Raw genomic sequence first — 20235 nt, 5'->3', positions numbered from 1 at the left:
AAACCACAAATACTGTGAACTGTGCGACATGTTGGATTGTACTGCCAGTAGATGTCTTCGTGCCAAGGAAAAACAAACTGCATGTATGGGAGGACACGGTCCCCAAGGCTAGATACATATTTCTTTTGATCCATTGTGTCTTCCAGAATTATGAGATCAGCCAGAGAATGCCAAAAAATATTCCCCAGACCATAATGCTACCTCCTCTAGCTTGGGCCTTAACGAAGATTGTTGCAGGATGTTTGTTTTCAGATGTTTTTGTCCGATGGAGCATAAAGGTGATACATCTGAAGAGGCCATCTTTCACCATTCAGTGGACATCCAGGTGTGGTATTAGGGTGAAAATTCCATCCTTTGTCACTGATGAACAGTACTCATCAATCCGTGTATGAACTAGGCATCTGTTGTGGAGGTTTATATGCAGCAACGTCCGCTGTATGGTCGTTGAGGAGACACTGTTGTTAGCCCCTTCATTCATCTGGGTAGTCGGTTGCTCAACAGATGCATGTTCACATCTCCACAGCCATCATTCAACCTGTCATTTATGGCCCGTGGTGCACCACAGTTGCTGAGGCACTGGTTTTGGATAGCACATTTTTACTATGCATAGTATACTTTTAACCAAAGCGGCATGCGAACATTATATGAAACTAAGCTGTTGCGGAGATGCTTCCACCCTCGGCCCAAAATCCAATCATGTCCTCTTGGATGTCAGATAAATCACTCCATTTCTGCATTAGGACAATGACTGCACTGTTTTCCGCATCCCCGACACGTTTTATATACCCTCCACTTCTAATGCTTCTACCTGCCATTGTCAGTGGTTATTGTATGTTGACATCGAACATAGATTCTGCTTGCATTAATGTGCATGGGCCTTGTATAAAGACATTCGAAAAATGAAGAAAATTGTTTTGGTAGATGATGTTTCAACAGAAACCTTTAAAAATGGATGCAAAGAACTACAAAATGCCAACACAGTAGGCATACTCCTGCAGGATAACACATTGGCACTCCAGTAAACAAATTCTTTTATTGGGTTTTTCCAGTCTTCTGGCTCACAAAATGTATCATACCTGGTTTTGACTTCTTAGAAAGTCACTATCAGATCTGTTGGAAAAGGAAGGAGAAAGAGAATAGTAAAATACTAAGAAACTAAATTATAATAAACTCAAACCAATTTCCCTATATAGCTACACACACATTAATAAGTTACTATGTAACTTGTCAACGAAATACTGTACACACACGTGAACTGTTTACATTGCTGTCAGTGAGGTGGCTTGCACACCGCAGCGATAGAGATAGCCAGTAGGAGCAATCACAATGTAGGGGTATTTGTTGAGAGGTCAGACAAAAGTGTGGTTCCTAAAGAGGGGCAACAGTCTTTTCAATAGTTGCAGGCTGATTACATCCTCGTAGGTAAAATATTCCACCCCCTCCCCTCCCCAGCGGATCCGGGGTAAGAGTAGGTCAGAGGTATTCCTGCCTGTCATAAGAAGTGACCAAAAGGAGTTTCACACATTTCGGCCTTTGAAATACTCCCCGTAGAGCTCCACTCTTCAAAATTTTCCTGAAGAGCAAGCCAATTTGGGAAGAGCACCTTACATGGTGCATTGTGTCCTTCGTGCATTGAGATCTTTAGCCCACTTTCTCGTTGTCACATTTCAGTCCCGCTCATCCTCCATCTCTTGGACGAAGACACCTTTCTGGGTGTGTTTTCCACCATGCACTATGCGGTGTCGCTTTCTGTGTTGACGATGATTATGGAATTCTTTGCACCTGATATCCAGCACGGTAGCCAGTCTGTTGTGGTGGGGCCGCCATGTACCCTGTTGGTTGTAATTCCCTGACCACACAGGGGTCGCTCTGCTGATGCCTGCACTGTTAACTCGCCAAGTATGCCAAGGGGTAGATAAGTCCCCCTGGGGCATCGGGACTCACGGTAATGGCCATCCTGCAAGCTGGCCTTTGCTGTGGCTGGGTGATGCCTGTGGGGAGGGCTCCTAGTCGAAGTGGGTGGCATCAGGGCAGATGACACACGATGAAGTGTAGTCCATCATCTCTTGCTGGTGGTGAAACACCAGCAGTATCTAAGTGTTCACAAGCTAAATTCAACGCACAGACGTATGACCCCAAATCGTTCCCTTCCCTGGCCACCCCATGAGAGGAACATCAGGCTAAGGATGGCAGCGGACGCCTCTGTACCTTGTATGTTCGTGAGCTGATGGGGAATCTTTCATGAAGATGAAACCTCAGTTTTTTGTTGAGCATTTAGAGGACAAGTTTGGGAAGGTGGAGGGATTGTCCAAAATGAGACCTGGGTCAGTCTTGATTAAAGCAGCATCCTCTGCCCAGTCACAGACATAACTCGCTTGTGACAAGCTGGGGGATGTTTCTGTAACCATCACACCCCATAAGAGCTTACATATGGTCCAGGGTATCATATTTCACAGGGACCTTATTTTGCAGCCTGACAATGAGCTGCGCGCGAATGTAGAGCGGCGAGGTGTTCATTTCGTCCAGTATGTCCACCAGGGTCTGAGGGATAATCAGGTTGCCACCAGTGCCTTCATCTTGGCCATCGAGGGTCATACATTCCCCGAGAAGGTCAAGGTGATGGTCTACTGCTGTGATGTAAAGCCCTATATCCCTCACTCAATGCGTTGCTTTAAGTGCTGGAAGTTCAGCCATATGTCTTCCCACTGTACTTCCAGCGTCACATGCCGAGATTGCGGACGCCCGTCACATCCCAATACTCAACGTGCCCTGCCTCCCATCTATGTTAACTGCGGAGAGCACCTTTCGCCTTGCTCGACAGACTGCAGGATTCTCCAGAACGAAAGGAAAATCATGGAGTAAAAGACCCTGGACCGACTGACCTGCACTGCCGCTACTACAGTTCTGGCACCATCAGCTCCGCCATCCCCAGTCACCTTTCAGAGCCAGAAGACTACACCTGCCCTCTTCATGGTGGTGGGGGGGGGCCATTTCCCTTCCTGTTGCTGCTGCACCACCTACTTCGGGAGCAACATCCCTCCCCCCACAACCATCGGGGACATCTGTCCCCATTTCTAAGCTCGAGAAGTGTAAGTCTTCTTCAGCATCTCCCACCAGGAAGGTGTCCCTTGGTTCACTCCCTTCCCAGGTTTCTGCTTGTGAGAAAGATGACACCCACCAGTGTCTGAAGAGATCAGAAGCAGCTGATTGTAGGGCTTGACACTCATCCTCAGTCTTGGAGACTGAGCCAGTGAAATCCTCCCAGCCAGGGAAACCCAAGGAGCAGAGAGAGAAATCCAAAAAGAAGGTCCTCAAGACCAAGGAAATAGCAGTGGATTCCACACCACTGCTACCTACAAGCTCTGTGTCTGAGGGTGGGGTGGAGAGTGTGGTGTCTACCTAGGACCTAGATCTCGCCAGACCCCCAGACACAATGGATATAGACTGCTCAGGCAGTAAGTTGGTGGCAGCAGGTGACTGAGGCATAAACTGCCTTCCCAGCCTCACAATGACATCATTCTCCAGTGGAATTGCGGCATTGTTTTCCACGTGCCTGGCTGAGCTATGGCAACTGTTAAGCTTTACACCTGCCATCTGCATTGCCCTCCAGAAAACCTGGCTCCCGGAAATGCGGACTCCTGCCCTCTGCAGCTATAAGGGGTATTACAGGAACCGTAGCGACTATAATCGAGTGTCAGGTGGAGTTTGTGTTTGTCCTGAACTTGGTCTGCAGTGACACTGTGCCCCTTCAAACCCCTCTTGAAGCTGTGGCTGTCAGAATAAGGATGACACAGGAAATACCTGTCTGCAATGTATATCTTCCTCCAGATGGTGCAGTATCCCTGAATGTATTAGCTGCACTGATTGATCGACTCCCTAAACCTTTCCAATTTTTAGGATATTTTAACACCCATAACCCCTTGTTGGGTGGCACCATGCTTACTGGCCGAGGCAAATATGCCAAAACTTTACTGTCTCAGTTTGACCTCTGCCTCTTAAATACTGCGGCCGCCACACATTTCAGTGTGGCTCATGGTAGTTACTTGGCCATTGATTTATCAATTTGCAGCTCAGGACTTCTCCCATCTATCCACTGGAGACCACATGATGATCTGTGTGGTAGTGACCATTTCCCCATCTTCCTGTCACTGCCCCAGCATGGCTTTAAACAAGGCGGACTGGGGAACTTTCACCTCTGCTGTCACTATTGAATCTCCCCCACATGGTAACATCGATGTGATGGTTGAGTGAGCAGGTGACTACCACAATTGTTTCCGCGGTAGAAAACGCGATCCCTCATTCTTTAGGGTGCCCCCAGCGTAAGGCAGTCCCTTGGTGGTCGCTGGAAGTTCCTGAAGCAATTAAGGAGCGTCGGCGAGCTCTACAGCAGTATAAGCGGCACCTTTCCCTGGAGCACCTCATAGCCTTTAGACATTTCTGTGCCTGCATTTGCCAACATATCAAACAATGGAAGCAGGAGTGTTGGGAGAGATAAGTCTCTACCATTGAGTGCCATACATCACATCAAACGTCTTTTTGGGTACCAGATCCCAACAGGTGTTCCCAGTGTTAGCATAAATGGCGTGTTATCTACCTACCCAAATGCGATTACCGAGCACTTTCCTCGAGCATCTGCATTGGAGAATTACCCCCCATCCTTTTGCACTCTCAAACGGTGGCTGGAAGGGAAAGTCCTCTTATTCAATACACGCCACAGCGAATCCTGTAATGCCCCATTTACAGAGTGCGAGCTTCTCAGTGCCCTTGCACATTGCCCCGACACAGTTCCTTGGCCTGATCAGATCCAAAGACAAATGATTAAACAGCTCTCATCTGACTACTGGCGACATACCCTCGTCATCTTCAGCCGGATCTGGTGCGATGGCATCTTTCCATCGCAATGGCGGGAGAGCACCAGCACTCCGGTGCTCAAACCCGGTAAAAACCCGCTTGATGTGGATAGCTAATGGCCCATCAACCTCACCCATGTTCTTTGTAAGCTGCTGGAACGTATTGTGTGTCGGCAGTTGGGTTGGGTCCTGGAGTCATGTGGTCTACTGGCTCCATGTCAGTGTGGCTTCCATCAGGGTTGCTATAGCACTGCTAATCTTGTGTCCTTAAAGTCTGCCATCCGAACAGCCTTTTCCAGATGCCAACACCTGTTGCCGTCTTTTTTGACTTACGTCAAGTATACGACAATACCTGGCGACATCATATCCTTGCAACATTGTATGAGAGGGGTCTCCGGGGCCCTCTCCAGATTTTTATCCGAAACTTCTGTCACTCTGTACTTCACGTGTCCAAGTTGGTACCTCCCATAGTTCCATCCATATGGAGTCCCGCAGGGCTATGTATTGAATATCTCTCTATTTTTAGTGGCCGTTAATGGTCTAGCAGCAGCTGTCGGGCCCTCCGTCTCACCTTCTCTGTATGCAGATGACTTCTGCATTTTGTACTGCTGCTCCAGTACTGGTGTTGCTGAGCAGTGACTACAGGGAGCCATCCACAAGGCACAGTCAGGGGCTCTAGCCCACGGCTTCCAGTTTTCAGCTGCAAGTCATATGTCATGCACTCCTGTTGGCGGCGTACCGTTCATCCGGACTTAGAACTTTACCTTCATGATGATCCACTTACTGTAGTGTAGCCATATCGATTCTTAGGACTGGTTTTTGATGCTTGATTGATGTGGCTTCCTCATCTTTGTCACCTTAAGCAAAAGTACTGGCAGCACCTCAATGCCCTCCATTGCCTCAGAAACACCAATTTGGTTGCAGATCGCATTACGCTGCTGCAGCTCTACAGAGCCCTTGTTTAATCCAGAATTGATTATGTGGTTTATGGTTCAGAAGCGCCCTCAGCATTACATTTACTTGACCCTGTGCACCACTGTGGTGTTCTACTAGCAACAGGAGCTTTTAGGACAAGCCCGGTGACCAACATAGTGGTGGGGGCTGGGATCCCTCCATTGTAGACCAGACATTCACTACTGCTTGCTGGTTACACTGCACACATTCGTAGTTCTCCTGAGCATCCGAATTACCACCTCCTTTTCCCACCCGCGGCAATCCATCTCCCGCATTAGCGGCTCAGGTCGGGACTAACTATTGCGGTTCGCGTACTGTCCCTTCTCTCCGAACTGGAGTCCTCCCCTTTACCACCTCTACTTGCGGACGTACACCACTAGGGTGGGCACTTATGACCTTAGATGTTTTGCACCCTAAAACCCCACAAAAAAAGCTTCCATGGGGTATGCCTCGGCCCCAGCTTCATCTGGATCTTTTCTATGGCCCTAAAGACTCCGTTTACTTTGCTGATCTCCGCTGTCACTTGCTCTCGATTCTTGACATGTTTCGGGGCTCTGACGTGGTTTACACCGACAGTTCGATGTGTGATGGTCACGTCGGCTTTGTGTATGTTCATGAAAAACATTTTGAACAGCACTCCTTGCCAGAAGGCTGCAGTGTTTTCACTGCAGAGCTGGCTGCCATATCTTGTGCTCTTGAGCACATTTGCTCATGCCCTGGCCTGCATTTCTCCTGTGTACTGACTCATTGAACAGCCTACTAGCTATCAACCAGTGCTAGCCTCGTCATCCTCTGGTAGCGTCCATCCAGGAGTCCATTTATCCTCTGGAATGGTCCCGTCATTCAGTGGTGTTTGTGTGGTCCCCAAGACATGTCGGAATCCCAGGCAACGAACTTGTCGGCAGGCTGGCCAAACAGGTGACGCAGAAACCGCTTCTGGACATGGGCATCTCGGAAGCTGACCTGCGTTCTGTCTTACGCCGCAGGATTTTCAGACCTTGAGGGACGGAATGGCATAACCGTACTCACAACAAGCTGCGTGTCATTAAGGAGTTGATGAATGTGTGGAAGTCTTCCATGCGGTCCTCTCGCAGGAAATCAGTTGTTATCTGCTGGCTTCGCATTGGCCACACATGGCGAACTCATGGTTACCTACTCTGTCATGAGGACCCATCTCTGCATCACTGTGGCTCCCAAATGACAGTCATCCACCTCTTGCTGGACTGCTCACTTTTAGCCGCTCTTCAGCGGACTTTTAACTTTCCCAGCTTCCTACCTTCAGTGTTGGGCAATGATGCCTTAGCGGCTTCTTTAGTTTCATGTTTTATCTGTGAGAGTGGGTTTTATACTTATAAGTAGGTTTCAGTGCATGTAATTTGTCCCTCTGTATACTCCACCCTAGTGCTTTTAGGGTAGAAGTTTTAATGTGTTGCAGAGTGGTTGGCTTTTCCTTTTTATTCTCGTGGTCGGCCAGCCACTGTAACCTGCATTCTTGTTTTATTCTCTTCTGTTTCTAGTGTGTTTTTGTTGTTTTCTTGTCTTCTTTTGATCCTTTTAGTGTTCATTGCTTTTCCTTCATTCTTGTGGTTTTTCCTTTCTGTCCGTTTTGTTATATGTCTCATCTGTTTTATTCTTACACTTGTGGCATTGTTTTATTAGGGACAAGGGACCGATGACCTCGTAATTTGGTCCCTTCCCCCCTCTTTTAAACCAAGCAAAATATTCTGGAGGTATTATAGTCTCCCATTCGAATCTCCAAGTGGGCACTACTCAAGACGACGTTGTCATAAGGGGAAACAAAGCTGGCATTCTACGGATCAGTGTGTGGAATGTTAGATACCTTAATTGGGTAGGTAGGTTTGAAAATTTAAAAAGGGAAATGGATGGAGGGGGGGGGGGCACTTGTGGAGAAGGCAGTACATAATGGTGGGGAGAAGAGTGGTGTGAACAGTGACAGAAGAGAGAGGGTGCAGTAAGGGTTGTGACAAACCTGTTAGTGGAGGTTTTAGGCTAGGGGGTTTGCAATACTGCAGAATATGCTGGGGAGACAATTCCCACCTCTGTATTTCAGAAAAACAAACTTCTGCTGAAAAGGAGTATCTAAATGGCACACATAGGGAAGCTGCTGAAGTTATTTTTGTTGTGGGGTGCAGTGTGCTCAGCAACTGAATGGTAGAGTTTGTAATTTGCCACAGTTTCGTGGTAGCCATTCATGTGAGTAGATAGTTGGTTACTTGGCATGGCCACAGAGAACGTTGTATAGTAATTGCAGTGAATCTCATACATAAGGAGCAGTCCAATGGAAACCAAATATCTGCCACAATGAGACCATCAAATGGTTCCATTCAAAAGAAAGCATATGTGTTAACATTTATCCTACTGAGAGACGGAATGATCAATTCCTGCCTTGTAGAACACGGTTGGCCTCTGATTGATCCACAACAGCACCAGCTCTTGCACCTCCTTGTCTGACTGTAACCAACATCCGTGCATGTCTGTATTCAGATCTCCAACGTTATGAAAATTGTGGTGAATGGTCATTGCTGTAAAGAGGATGTTGCAATGTTTCCCAACTGAATCAAAGAAGCTTAGCAGTCATCCAGTTGGTAGTGTGGGGAAAGTTATCATGCAACAGGATGATTGTCAGACGGCATTCCTGGGTATTTTGGCTTTATGGCATGTCACCCTCTCTGCAAAGTGTCTTCATAGTGCTGTGCATTGAATGTTCTTCCACTTTCAAGGAACTCGACAAGCGGAGGGCCCCCTGCAGTCGAAGTTGCATGATAATGCCCACCCCCACACTGGAGATTGGACGAAGGCTACGCATTAGCGATTTCGATTGGAAACACTGTAACATCCTCCGTACAGCCCAGATCGTTCACAAAGTGATTTTGGTTTGGCAGATAGGGAAGTGCAAGAGTGGGTGCAGTTTTGAATCATTCAGCGACCGACCATGTTCTCTGAAACGGGAATTGATCGTATAGTCTCCCAGTGGGAAAAATATCTTTAAGGATACAGGGTACTTTTCTGGCTCAATGTTATGTAAAAATCAATACCTGTATCTTTCAGGCACTGTTCATAAAGTATGTTTTACAGATTTTTTTTGTTGTTTTTAGGTAATGCAGCACACTTTCTAAACTAATTAAAAGTATTTTGAATATTTTTGAATCTACTTAGGGTTATTAAAAAAAATTACAACGAAATTGAGGCAATTTTTTGGTCCAAAATGCTTCCTCAAATTGAGGTACCATTTAATCCAATGTTATACATTTGAAGAAGACCAAATTTTTGCCAGATATGCATGACATGATGGCTGAGGTACTGGACCCATTGAATTCCACCTATTACAAGGATAAAAAATAACACATCTTACATTTTAATTTTTATAATTATTTTCCCAATAAAAATGTTACTTTTTCCATAATTTAGTTGATTCTGCAATAAAGCTTAGGCCTACTACATAAGTATGGACTATTGCAAGATACAGAAAAAAAAATTATAGCAATGATTTATAAACTTGAGAAAATATTTGTACCTGAATTCTGAAAAAAAAAAAAAAAAACAACTTGCAGGAAAGTGCGAATGAAGATATGAGTCCAATTAAGCTGTGCCTCAGTATATACATGAAGCACAGTCTTCATCCTGCAGCATTTCACCATCTTCAAGCTTCCTCTCTGTATTCCTTTTAGCACTCCTTGCTCCTTTGGTAACTTGAAGAGTGAATATTTCAGCTTCATGCACACATTGCCTGTTATACGCAAGCAATTGATCTTCCATATTAGAGCCACATTTTATCCCTCCAGCATTGATACATATCACTACATCTAGTACACAAACTTTTAATGTATTTAGTTGTACAAAAATATTCTTGGGTAATCTTTCCTACATGCAATGGTTGAAACTTTCATTTGTATTCTGAGTGCCCCCATGAAGACATTTACTTAGCAAAACAGGGTCACTCAGGTCTCTAAAAATTGGTTTTATTTCATTCATAACAGGCTCATAAAGAGAATGCTTATGATGGTATATTTGACCACTTTCTTTTGCCTTTTGGTAACTACACCAAGAATCTGCTCCTTTAGGGCAAAGTCCATGAACAGGGAGGTCATCTGTGGACAACTTAAGAAAGTAGGTGGCCCATACAGCTTTTCTCATTGCTGTAACATCATTCAGAGGTGCAGTTCGTCTAATGGCCAGTCCATAATAACTCTGGAGGAGGTCACTTTGTTTTTGTCAATCTGCCTCGACAAGACAGAGATTTTCCATCATATGGCAACTTTCCTTTCATTTATCTTCGTGGCTTCCTCAATCTAACACCCATCCTCTTTTGCACATGTCAGCAACACTCCCATTTTGTTACCAAGGTATCACCATAAACATTGAGCTCATTAATTTTATTGAAAGCTTTAGAGTTCCCATCACCTAGGTACTTCGTATATCTAATGCCATAAACAGGCACCGACCTCTGAAAATTTTTTGAGCTCCATCACACTCCATACATCCACTGTAACCATCATAATTCTTAGAAAACTGATGTTCAATATGTCCTTCAGTGTTACCATGGCAGTTGTGGCAGTACTTAGATAAGCACTCAACATCAACAACTTTTCTGTTCTCCAGAGAAGTAGCACTTACACCACCACTCAAGGAACGATGTCCTAGACATTGCCATGTCCCATCAGGTGCAACAGCAGTGTCCCTGGTTCCATTAATATTTACAGTTTCTTCTACTGCATATTTAATAGATGCTTTAGACACAACCGACCAAGCACCTAAAAGTATTTTTATGTACTTGCTGAACATACTGGAAGGAGAAGGGAGGTCCTTCAAGCCACAAAATGTTTGAGCAGCCTTTGTTCCTTTTCCTATTGCACGCACTGCATACGCTAACATCAAATTAACATCATATGAATTATGCACAATCTTCGAAGTCGGTTTTGAGGTAGATTTATTGCAGGATCTACTCAGAACAACTAATTTTGACGCTAAACCCTTCCTATTACTTTGTTGTTCATTTATTTCCAGTCAGCCTACACCATCACATTATTTACATTTCGCCACTTCCTTTATCAAAGAAGATAAGATGCCCACATCAACAACAAAAAATCCACTACAAACAGCGTCATTGTGAACACACAAATTTGAATCACAAGGAGGTGTGCCATGTGGGAGTTTCTTCCCTGAAGAACTGATACATAGGTTACTTTCAACAGTGTGGCTTGCTTTGTTTGTGAATCGGTTACCATGGAATTTCCTTTTATTGAATTTCTTGATGTGCAGCATAATTTGTATTTATTGCACACTGAAGGATATGTACTTCCACAAATATATGTAGCACTTGGGCAACAAACATTCAGTAACACGTGAACAAACTGCTTCAGTGAAACAAAAGTAAATACTAACACAGATAATCATTTACAGACACTAGAAACCTGCACTGTTACCAACATATACAATGTATCATACATATAATCGCTGGAAACAGAAAGTTCAGTTCTTTTTTAAATAAAACTGCTTTCTGTAACAGAAATAAAGGGGGCGTGGTGCCATACATGACCGTAACTCTAAAATTTGGAATATATAGGTCATTTTTAATTTGAAACCCTATAATGTATATATCAATGTAATCAGGAAATAATAGTCATAAAAAAAATTTCGATTTTTCCACCTTTTATAAGTACCCTGAATCTGTAAGATGTGTGGTGATTACTTTTGAATGGACCTATTCCATGGTCCCTTCGTGATGGGTATTTGGTTTTCATTTGAGTGCTCCTCATGTAAGCATAAGCATGTAGCATAAGAAATGTCTGTGAGTGGATGATGCTAGGTGGTGATGAGAGTGTGTATGGGATAGGTCTTGCACCTATGTTGACCATGAGGGGATGTGATCCATGGAGTGCAGGATAGGAATGAGGATAGACAAGGATATTGGGTGTTTTGTGGAACACTTATTTTGGTGAGGTGAATAGGATATCCCACATATCAGGGCATGAAGAGAAGTACTCAGTTGAAGGATGTGATCGAACTTTTTAAGACTGGCTGGTTGGTTGATCGTTAACAAATTTACTGTAGTCAGGTGAGGGGATGACATGGGAAACTTGTTTATGGGTGACCTGGATTGGTTATTGTTCGTCAATAAAGGCTCCAGTAAGGTTATCAGTATATTTTGACAACAGCTAGTTACTGGAGATGCAGTGTCCTGACAAAGCTGTAAGGAACACTCTTTTTGACATGGAATGGGTGACAGCTGTGATAGTGGAGATACTGTTGGTTGGTGCACTTGATATGAACAGATGTCCTTATGTGGCCATCTTAAAGGTAGAGAGGGACATCTGGGAATGTGGTTCATTGAGTTGAGAAGTAACAGATGAAGTGGATTTGGAAGTAGATGTAAAGGTTATTGAGTAAAAAGCAGAGGTTGTCCTTGCCACGAGTCTGGATTATGAAAATGTTGTCAATGAATTTGAAGCAGATGAGGTGCTTTAAGTGTTAACTGGATGATTCCTCCACATGGCCCATAAGGATGTTGTTGGAGGGTGATGCCATACAAGTGCCCACGGCAGTACCACAGAATTGTTTATAGATTCGGTCTTCAAAAGTGAAATAATTGAAGGCTAGGTTGTGGTTGACCAAAAGGATTAGGAAAGAGATGGTGGGTTTGGTATCAGGACATCGTTGGGAAAGATTGTGTTCCATGATCACAAGGCTGTGGGCATGGGGGATGTTGGGGCATAGTATGTTGCATCCACAGTGACTGATAAGGACTCTATTGGTAACGTTGCAGGAACTCTTGAAAGCCAGTGTCTTAAATGTAGGATGGGAGGTTATGGACAATAGTACGGAGGTGTTGGTCAACAAAGGCTGAGGTTTGTTCTGAGAGTGCCTTGTTCCTAGCCTCAGTGAGATGACCAGTGGGAAACGTGAGGGGGGCCCCTCTGTATATTTATCATGTGATTACTAACAGCTTCTTTTCAATGTTGGCAGCTATGTGGTTTTTGTTTTCTTTGGGAATGATGTTGGACTCACTGGGGAGGGATTTAGGAAAGGAAGATGGTGCCAGGTTGGAAACGAGGAATTCCTGAAAATTTACCAGGGGATAACTGGATGGAAAGGGAGGAGGATCGTGGTTGGAAGCCGATTGGAACTGTTTTAAACAAGGTTCTGCATGAAGTTTTGGTTGGCTTTTGTCAGTGGAGTGCGTGGCAAAAAAACATTTCCATTGGAGAGACCGAGCGAAGGGAAGAAATTCCTTTACAAGTCCAGCATGGTTGAAGTCTCTTCCATTTCGTACCCATTTTCCTTTGCTATCGTCTTTCTGTAGTTATTTAAAACTCGTGTGTCTTTTCTTTATTACTTCATACGTCTATATTTTCTTCTCCTCTTCAGTACCTGCTTCCAAATCGCACACTGGCCACCCTCTGTTGTACAGTTTGAACATCTGCTGTTTTGACAAAGCTAATAAGTGCTGTAGTAAAACTCTCTGCAGTTTTATTCTTTTTTAAAATGGCATGTACGTTATAGAGAAATAGTTCTTATCGTCAATTCAGTTGATATGAGCTGTAGCGTGTTGCGGTGATTTTGATGGGAAATTTGAAAATGTCTCGTATTATTCCCCTGTGTATGTGCGTTTCGCACTGCTTTATAAAGCTAGCTAGTTAGTTACTTTCATGTTGCATGGATCATTTTGTATGATAAATCATCATGATGTGGAACGAGTCATTTTACATAAATATTCCAAATTAATTTGTACTCTAAACATCACCATATAATAACCCCCCACCCCCCTCCCCAACATGTAAACAAGATACACAGATTGAGTTAACAATTCCTACTCACCACCTTTCACACATTACAAATGTAGAAATTCTTCAACGGTATCGAAGTTTTTCAATTTATTTTCAAATTTTACCTTGCTGTCTAACAGACGTTTGAAACCAATGGGTAAAAGGTCAAAAATTTTTGATGCAGCGTTGTGCACTCCTTTCTGTGCTAAAAACAGCCTTTAATGTTGAGTAATGAATGTCATTTTTTTCTTCTAGTATTGTAATTATGTACTTCATTGTTCCTTTTGAACTGCAGTGGATTTTTTACAACAAACTTCATGAGGAAGTAAATGTGCTGTGAAGCATTAGTCAGAATACCAAACTCCTTAAACAGATGTTTACAAAATGATCATGGGTGAGCACGACATATTATTATTGCAGGACGTTTTTGGGCAATGAAGACCTTCTTTCTTAAAGATGAGTTATCCTCGAACATTATTCCACATGACATTACTGAATGAAAACAAGCAGAATATGTCAACTTACTGATTTCTCTCTCCACAAAATTTTCTATGATTCTAACTGCAAATGTGACCGAACTAAGTTGTTTTAGGAGTTCCAAAATGTGTTTTTTCCAATTTAAATTCTCATCAATATGGACACCTAAGAATTTTTTGAAGTTTCCCCCTTACGTATTATTTCATCACCATGTGTTACACTTATCAGTGGTCCCAGCGGTGTCAGGGATTTTCATCTTCCTCCAGATGACTGAGTGTTTGTGTTGTCCTTCTCATTCCATCATCATTCATGAAAGTGGGAAGATTGGACTGAGCAAAGGTTGGACATTTGTACGGTCGCTGATGACCGTGCAGTTGAACGCCCCACAAACCATACATCATCATCACTTACCAATGGTGCAATACTCCTAGAGATGCAGAACTGAATATGATGTGTCTTTGTGAAATTCAGGGTGAGACCATTCACAAAATACCAGTCAATGATACTTTTGAGAACTTTGTTCACCATTTTTTCCATTTCTGTATGTGTATTGGGAGTAATTAAAATACTGATGTCATCTACAAAAAGAACTAATTCTGCTTGTTCTACATTAGACAGTATATCATTTACGTATTTGAGAAACAGTAATGGACCTAAGATTGAGCCTTGGGAACCCCATACATGATTTCCTTCCTGTCAGACTTACGTCCCTGGATTTTATTGGCTGAATATTTATGGTTTATTTAAAAGTAAATTGAGTAATGTCAGTATCCTAAATTTACTCTAATAGTTAAATGTGCAGGAAATTTATGTATCTGAAAATAAGATATCAGAATTAAATTAAAAATATGGTTTTGGTTTCAGGTAAAAAGCAATATTGTTAACTGTGAAATGCATGTGTCACAGTATGCAAGGCTTGTGGAAGAGTTAAACCGCAAACTGGCTGCACAGAACGACGAAATTAGTAAACTAAAAGAACAATTGAAATCAAATGTAGTAAATGAAAGAAGTTCTACAGAGAAAACTGAGAGTGATGAGATACATCACTGGAGGAGAAAATTAAGAGAAATGTATAAAATTAAAAAGAAGCTCAATAGTGAAATCCTGTTAGCAGAAATGAAGAGAAAAATACTTAAATGGAGAGCATACATTAAAGAACAAGCTGCTGCTCGTGTCGAAGTTCTTTGTTATGACAGTGAACAGCTTAAACAGGTGAGTTATCATAAGCTAGTATTTATTTGAGACATATTTTATTATGAATGTTTTCTCAGTAGATTTCTTCTGAGTTATATTTTTATACATACTTATACTATACGTTATCAGGAGAAAGAAAACTGGCGTTCTACGGATCGGAGCGTGGAATGTCAGATCCTTTAATCGGGCAGGTAGGTTAGAAAATTTAAAAAGGGAAATGGATAGGTTAAAGTTAGATATAGTGGGAATTAGTGAAGTTCGGTGGCAGGAGGAACAAGACTTTTGGTCAGGTGATTACAGGGTTATAAATACAAAATCAAATAGGGGTAATGCAGGAGTAGGTCTAATAATGAATAAAAAAATAGGAGTGTGGGTTAGGTACTACAAACAGCATAGTGAACGCATTATTGTGGCCAAGATAGACACAAAGCCCATGCCTACTACAGTAGTACAAGTTTATATGCCAACTGCCTCTGCAGATGATGAAGAAATAGATGAAATGTATGACGAGATAAAAGAAATTATTCAGGTAGTGAAGGGAGACGAAAATTTAATAGTCACGGGTGACTGGAATTCGTCAGTAGGAAAAGGGAGGGAAGGAAACATAGTAGGTGAATATGGATTGGGGGGAAGGAATGAAAGAGGAAGCTGCCTTGTAGAATTTTGCACAGAGCATAACTTAATCATAGCCAACACTTGGTTCAAGAATCATAAAAGAAGGTTGTATACCTGGAAGAATCCTGGAGATACTAAAAGGTATCAGATAGATTATATAATGGTAAGACAGAGATTTAGGAACCAGGTTTTAAATTGTAAGACATTTCCTGGGGCAGATGTGGATTCTGACCACAATCTATTGGTTATGAACTGCAGATTGAAACTGAAGAAACTGCAAAAAGGTGGGAATTTAAGGAGATGGGACCTGGATAAACTGAAAGAACCAGAGGTTGTAGAGAGTTTCAGGGAGAGCATAAGGGAACAATTGACAGGAATGGGGGAAAGAAATACAGTAGAAGAAGAATGGGTAGCTCTGAGGGATGAAGTAGTGAAGGCAGCAGAGGATCAAGTAGGTAAAAAGACGAGGGCTAATAGAAATCCTTGGGTAACAGAAGAAATATTGAATTTAATTGATGAAAGGAGAAAATATAAAAATGCAGTAAATGAAGCAGGCAAAAAGGAATACAAACGTCTCAAAAATGAGATCGACAGGAAGTGCAAAATGGCTAAGCAGGGATGGCTAGAGGACAAATGTAAGGATGTAGAGGCTTATCTCACTAGGGGTAAGATAGATACTGCCTACAGGAAAATTAAAGAGACCTTTGGAGAGAAGAGAACCACTTGTATGAATATCAAGAGCTCAGATGGCAACCCAGTTCTAAGCAAAGAAGCGAAGGCAGAAAGGTGGAAGGAGTATATAGAGGGTTTATACAAGGGCGATGTACTTGAGGACAATATTATGGAAATGGAAGAGGATGTAGATGAAGACGAAATGGGAGATACGATACTGCGTGAAGAGTTTGACAGAGCACTGAAAGACCTGAGTCGAAACAGGGCCCCGGGAGTAGACAACATTCCATTTGAACTACTGATGGCCTTGGGAGAACCAGTCATGACAAAACTCTACCATCGGGTGAGCAGGATGTATGAGACAGGCGAAATACCCTCAGACTTCAAGAAGAATATAATAATTCCAATCCCAAAGAAAGCAGGTGTTGACAGATGTGAAAATTACCGAACTATCAGTTTAATAAGTCACAGCTGCAAAATACTAACGCGAATTCTTTACAGACGAATGGAAAAACTGGTAGAAGCCGACGTCGGGGAAGATCAGTTTGGATTCTGTAGAAATATTGGAACACGTGAGGCAATACTGACCTTACGACTTATCTTAGAAGAAAGATTAAGAAAAGGCAAACCTACGTTTCTAGCATTTGTAGACTTAGAGAAAGCTTTTGACAATGTTAACTGGAATACTCTCTTTCAAATTCTGAAGGTGGCAGGGGTAAAATACAGGGAGCGAAAGGCTATTTACAGTTTGTACAGAAACCAGATGGCAGTTGTAAGAGTCGAGGGGCATGAAAGGGAAGCAGTAGTTGGGAAAGGAATAAGACAGGGTTGTAGCCTCTCCCCGATGTTATTCAATCTGTATATTGAGCAAGCAGTAAAGGAAACAAAGGAAAAATTCGGAGTAGGTATTAAAATTCACGGAGAAGAAGTAAAAACTTCGAGGTTCGCCGATGACATTGTAATTCTGTCAGAGACAGCAAAGGACTTGAAAGAGCAGTTGAACGGAATGGACACTGTCTTGAAAGGAGGATATAAGATGAACATCAACAAAAGCAAAACGAGGATAATGGAATGTAGTCAAATTAAGTCGGGTGATGCTGAGGGAATTAGATTAGGAAATGAGACACTTAAAGTAGTAAAGGAGTTTTGCTATTTAGGGAGTAAAATAACCGATGATGGTCGAAGTAGAGAGGATATAAAATGTATACTGGCAATGGCAAGGAAAGCGTTTCTGAAGAAGAGAAATTTGTTAACATCAAGTATAGATTTAAGTGTCAGGAAGTCGTTTCTGAAAGTATTTGTATGGAGTGTAGCCATGTATGGAAGTGAAGCATGGACGATAACTACTTTGGACAAGAAGAGAATAGAAGCTTTCGAAATGTGGTGCTACAGAAGAACGCTGAAGATAAGGTGGGTAGATCACGTAACTAATGAGGAGGTATTGAATAGGATTGGGGAGAAGAGAAGTTTGTGGCACAACTTGACTAGAGGAAGGGATCGGTTGGTAGGACATGTTCTGAGGCATCAAGGGATCACAAATTTAGCATTGGAGGGCAGTGTGGAGGGTAAAAATCGTAGAGGGAGACCAAGAGATGAATACAGTAAGCAGATTCAGAAGGATGTAGGTTGCAGTAGATACTGGGAGATGAAGAAGCTTGCACAGGATAGGGTAGCATGGAGAGCTGCATCAAACCAGTCTCGGGACTGAAGACCACAACAACAACATACTTATAAGATTTGACTTTTATGCTTTTTCCTGTTTGTATTAGAAATAACTGATGCAGATTTGTTGAACTGGAAACTAGACATTCATTTTTGTATTATAAATGTAAATATCTTCAATTTGTAATTAGAAAAAAATTTAATTAGAGCGTATTGATTTGTAATCTCCACAAAGGTAATCTGAGAAGATTTCAGTGTTTAAAACTGACTCTGCAGCCTTAGTCTACAGTCAGTAATTTCTTGGGAAATAACCATCTGTCTTGTTAGTACTACAGAACTCAGTGCGACTCTGTAAATATTGGAAGCCACGAGTGTACATCATTCGTGGGACAATGTAAACTGTCACATCCCACTACAAGTAGTCAGCATTATAAAAATTACTATTTCAAAGTTTATTAATTTATGAATAAAGAGGATCTGTTTCTGTAGCATTCCTAGTCTTCATTACAATATATTATCATAATTGCAAAATTGTCGTCCTAGATACTAGACTGTGATGTTACATACTTCAGAATTTTATCATCATGAAGCTGCAGTTTAATATTATTTTCTGTGTGGTGTATATTTTTGCTTCTGCTCATATATGACGTTTAAAAATGCACTGATAGGATTTGTTGACTATAGGGCTGTGGAAATACATTGCCATGCTCTGCTCTACAGATTTGTTCACTGTAAGGCTGTGCAAATTTGTTGCTGCACTCTGCTCTGCATCATTCACTCCTGGAAATGGAAAAAAGAACACATTGACACCGGTGTGTCAGACCCACCATACTTGCTCCGGACACTGCGAGAGGGCTGTACAAGCAATGATCACACGCACGGCACAGCGGACACACCAGGAACCGCGGTGTTGGCTGTCAAATGGCGCTAGCTGCGCAGCATTTGTGCACCGCCGCCGTCAGTGTCAGCCAGTTTGCCGTGGCATACGGAGCTCCATCGCAGTCTTTAACACTGGTAGCATGCAGCGACAGCGTGGACGTGAACCGTATGTGCAGTTGACGGACTTTGAGCGGGGCGTATAGTGGGCATGCGGGAGGCCGGGTGGACGTACCGCCGAATTGCTCAACACGTGGGGCGTGAGGTCTCCACAGTACATCGATGTTGTTCGCCAGTGGTCGGCGGAAGGTGCACGTGCCTGTCGACCTGGGACCGGACCGCAGCGACGCACGGATGCACGCTAAGACCGTAGGATCCTACGCAGTGCCGTAGGGGACCGCACCGCCACTTCCCAGCAAATTAGGGACACTGTTGCTCCTGGGGTATCGGCGAGGACCATTCGCAACCGTCTCCATGAAGCTGGGCTACGGTCCCGCACACCGTTAGGCCGTCTTCCGCTCACGCCCCAACATCGTGCAGCCCGCCTCCAGTGGTGTCGCGACAGGCGTGAATGGAGGGACGAATGGAGACGTGTCGTCTTCAGCGATGAGTCGCTTCTGCCTTGGTGCCAATGATGGTCGTATGCGTGTTTGGCGCAGTGCAGGTGAGCGCCACAATCAGGACTGCATACGACCGAGGCACACAGGGCCAACACCCGGCATCATCGTGTGGGGAGCGATCTCCTACACTGGCCGTACACCACTGGTGATCATCGAGGGGAAACTGAATAGTGCACGGTACATCCAAACCGTCATCGAACCCATCGTTCTACCATTCCTAGACCGGCAAGGGAACTTGCTGTTCCAACAGGACAATGCACGTCCGCATGTATCCCGTGCCACCCAACGTGCTCTACAAGGTGTAAGTCAACTACCCTGGCCAGCAAGATCTCCGGATCTGTCCCCCATTGAGCATGTTTGGGACTGGATGAAGCGTCGTCTCACGCGGTCTGCACGTCCAGCACGAACGCTGGTCCAACTGAGGCGCCAGGTGGAAATGGCATGGCAAGCCGTTCCACAGGACTACATCCAGCATCTCTACGATCGTCTCCATGGGAGAATAGCAGCCTGCATTGCTGCGAAAGGTGGATA

General features: G+C 43.4%; 1 protein-coding gene across 1 annotated transcript in view; it reads left to right on the top strand.

The window, feature by feature from the left end:
* The window catches only part of LOC126188554 (uncharacterized), a 152779-nt gene that overhangs the window by 57281 nt on the left and 75263 nt on the right, over nt 1-20235 (top strand). Inside the window, exon 8 of the mRNA XM_049930154.1 lies at nt 14930-15277. Coding sequence (XP_049786111.1) covers nt 14930-15277 — 348 coding nt within the window. The remainder of the gene's footprint in view (nt 1-14929; nt 15278-20235) is intronic.

Source organism: Schistocerca cancellata, chromosome 5, assembly GCF_023864275.1.
Source record: "Schistocerca cancellata isolate TAMUIC-IGC-003103 chromosome 5, iqSchCanc2.1, whole genome shotgun sequence".
Taxonomy (NCBI): Eukaryota; Metazoa; Arthropoda; class Insecta; order Orthoptera; family Acrididae; genus Schistocerca; species Schistocerca cancellata.
This window is presented reverse-complemented; position numbering and strand designations above follow the sequence as displayed.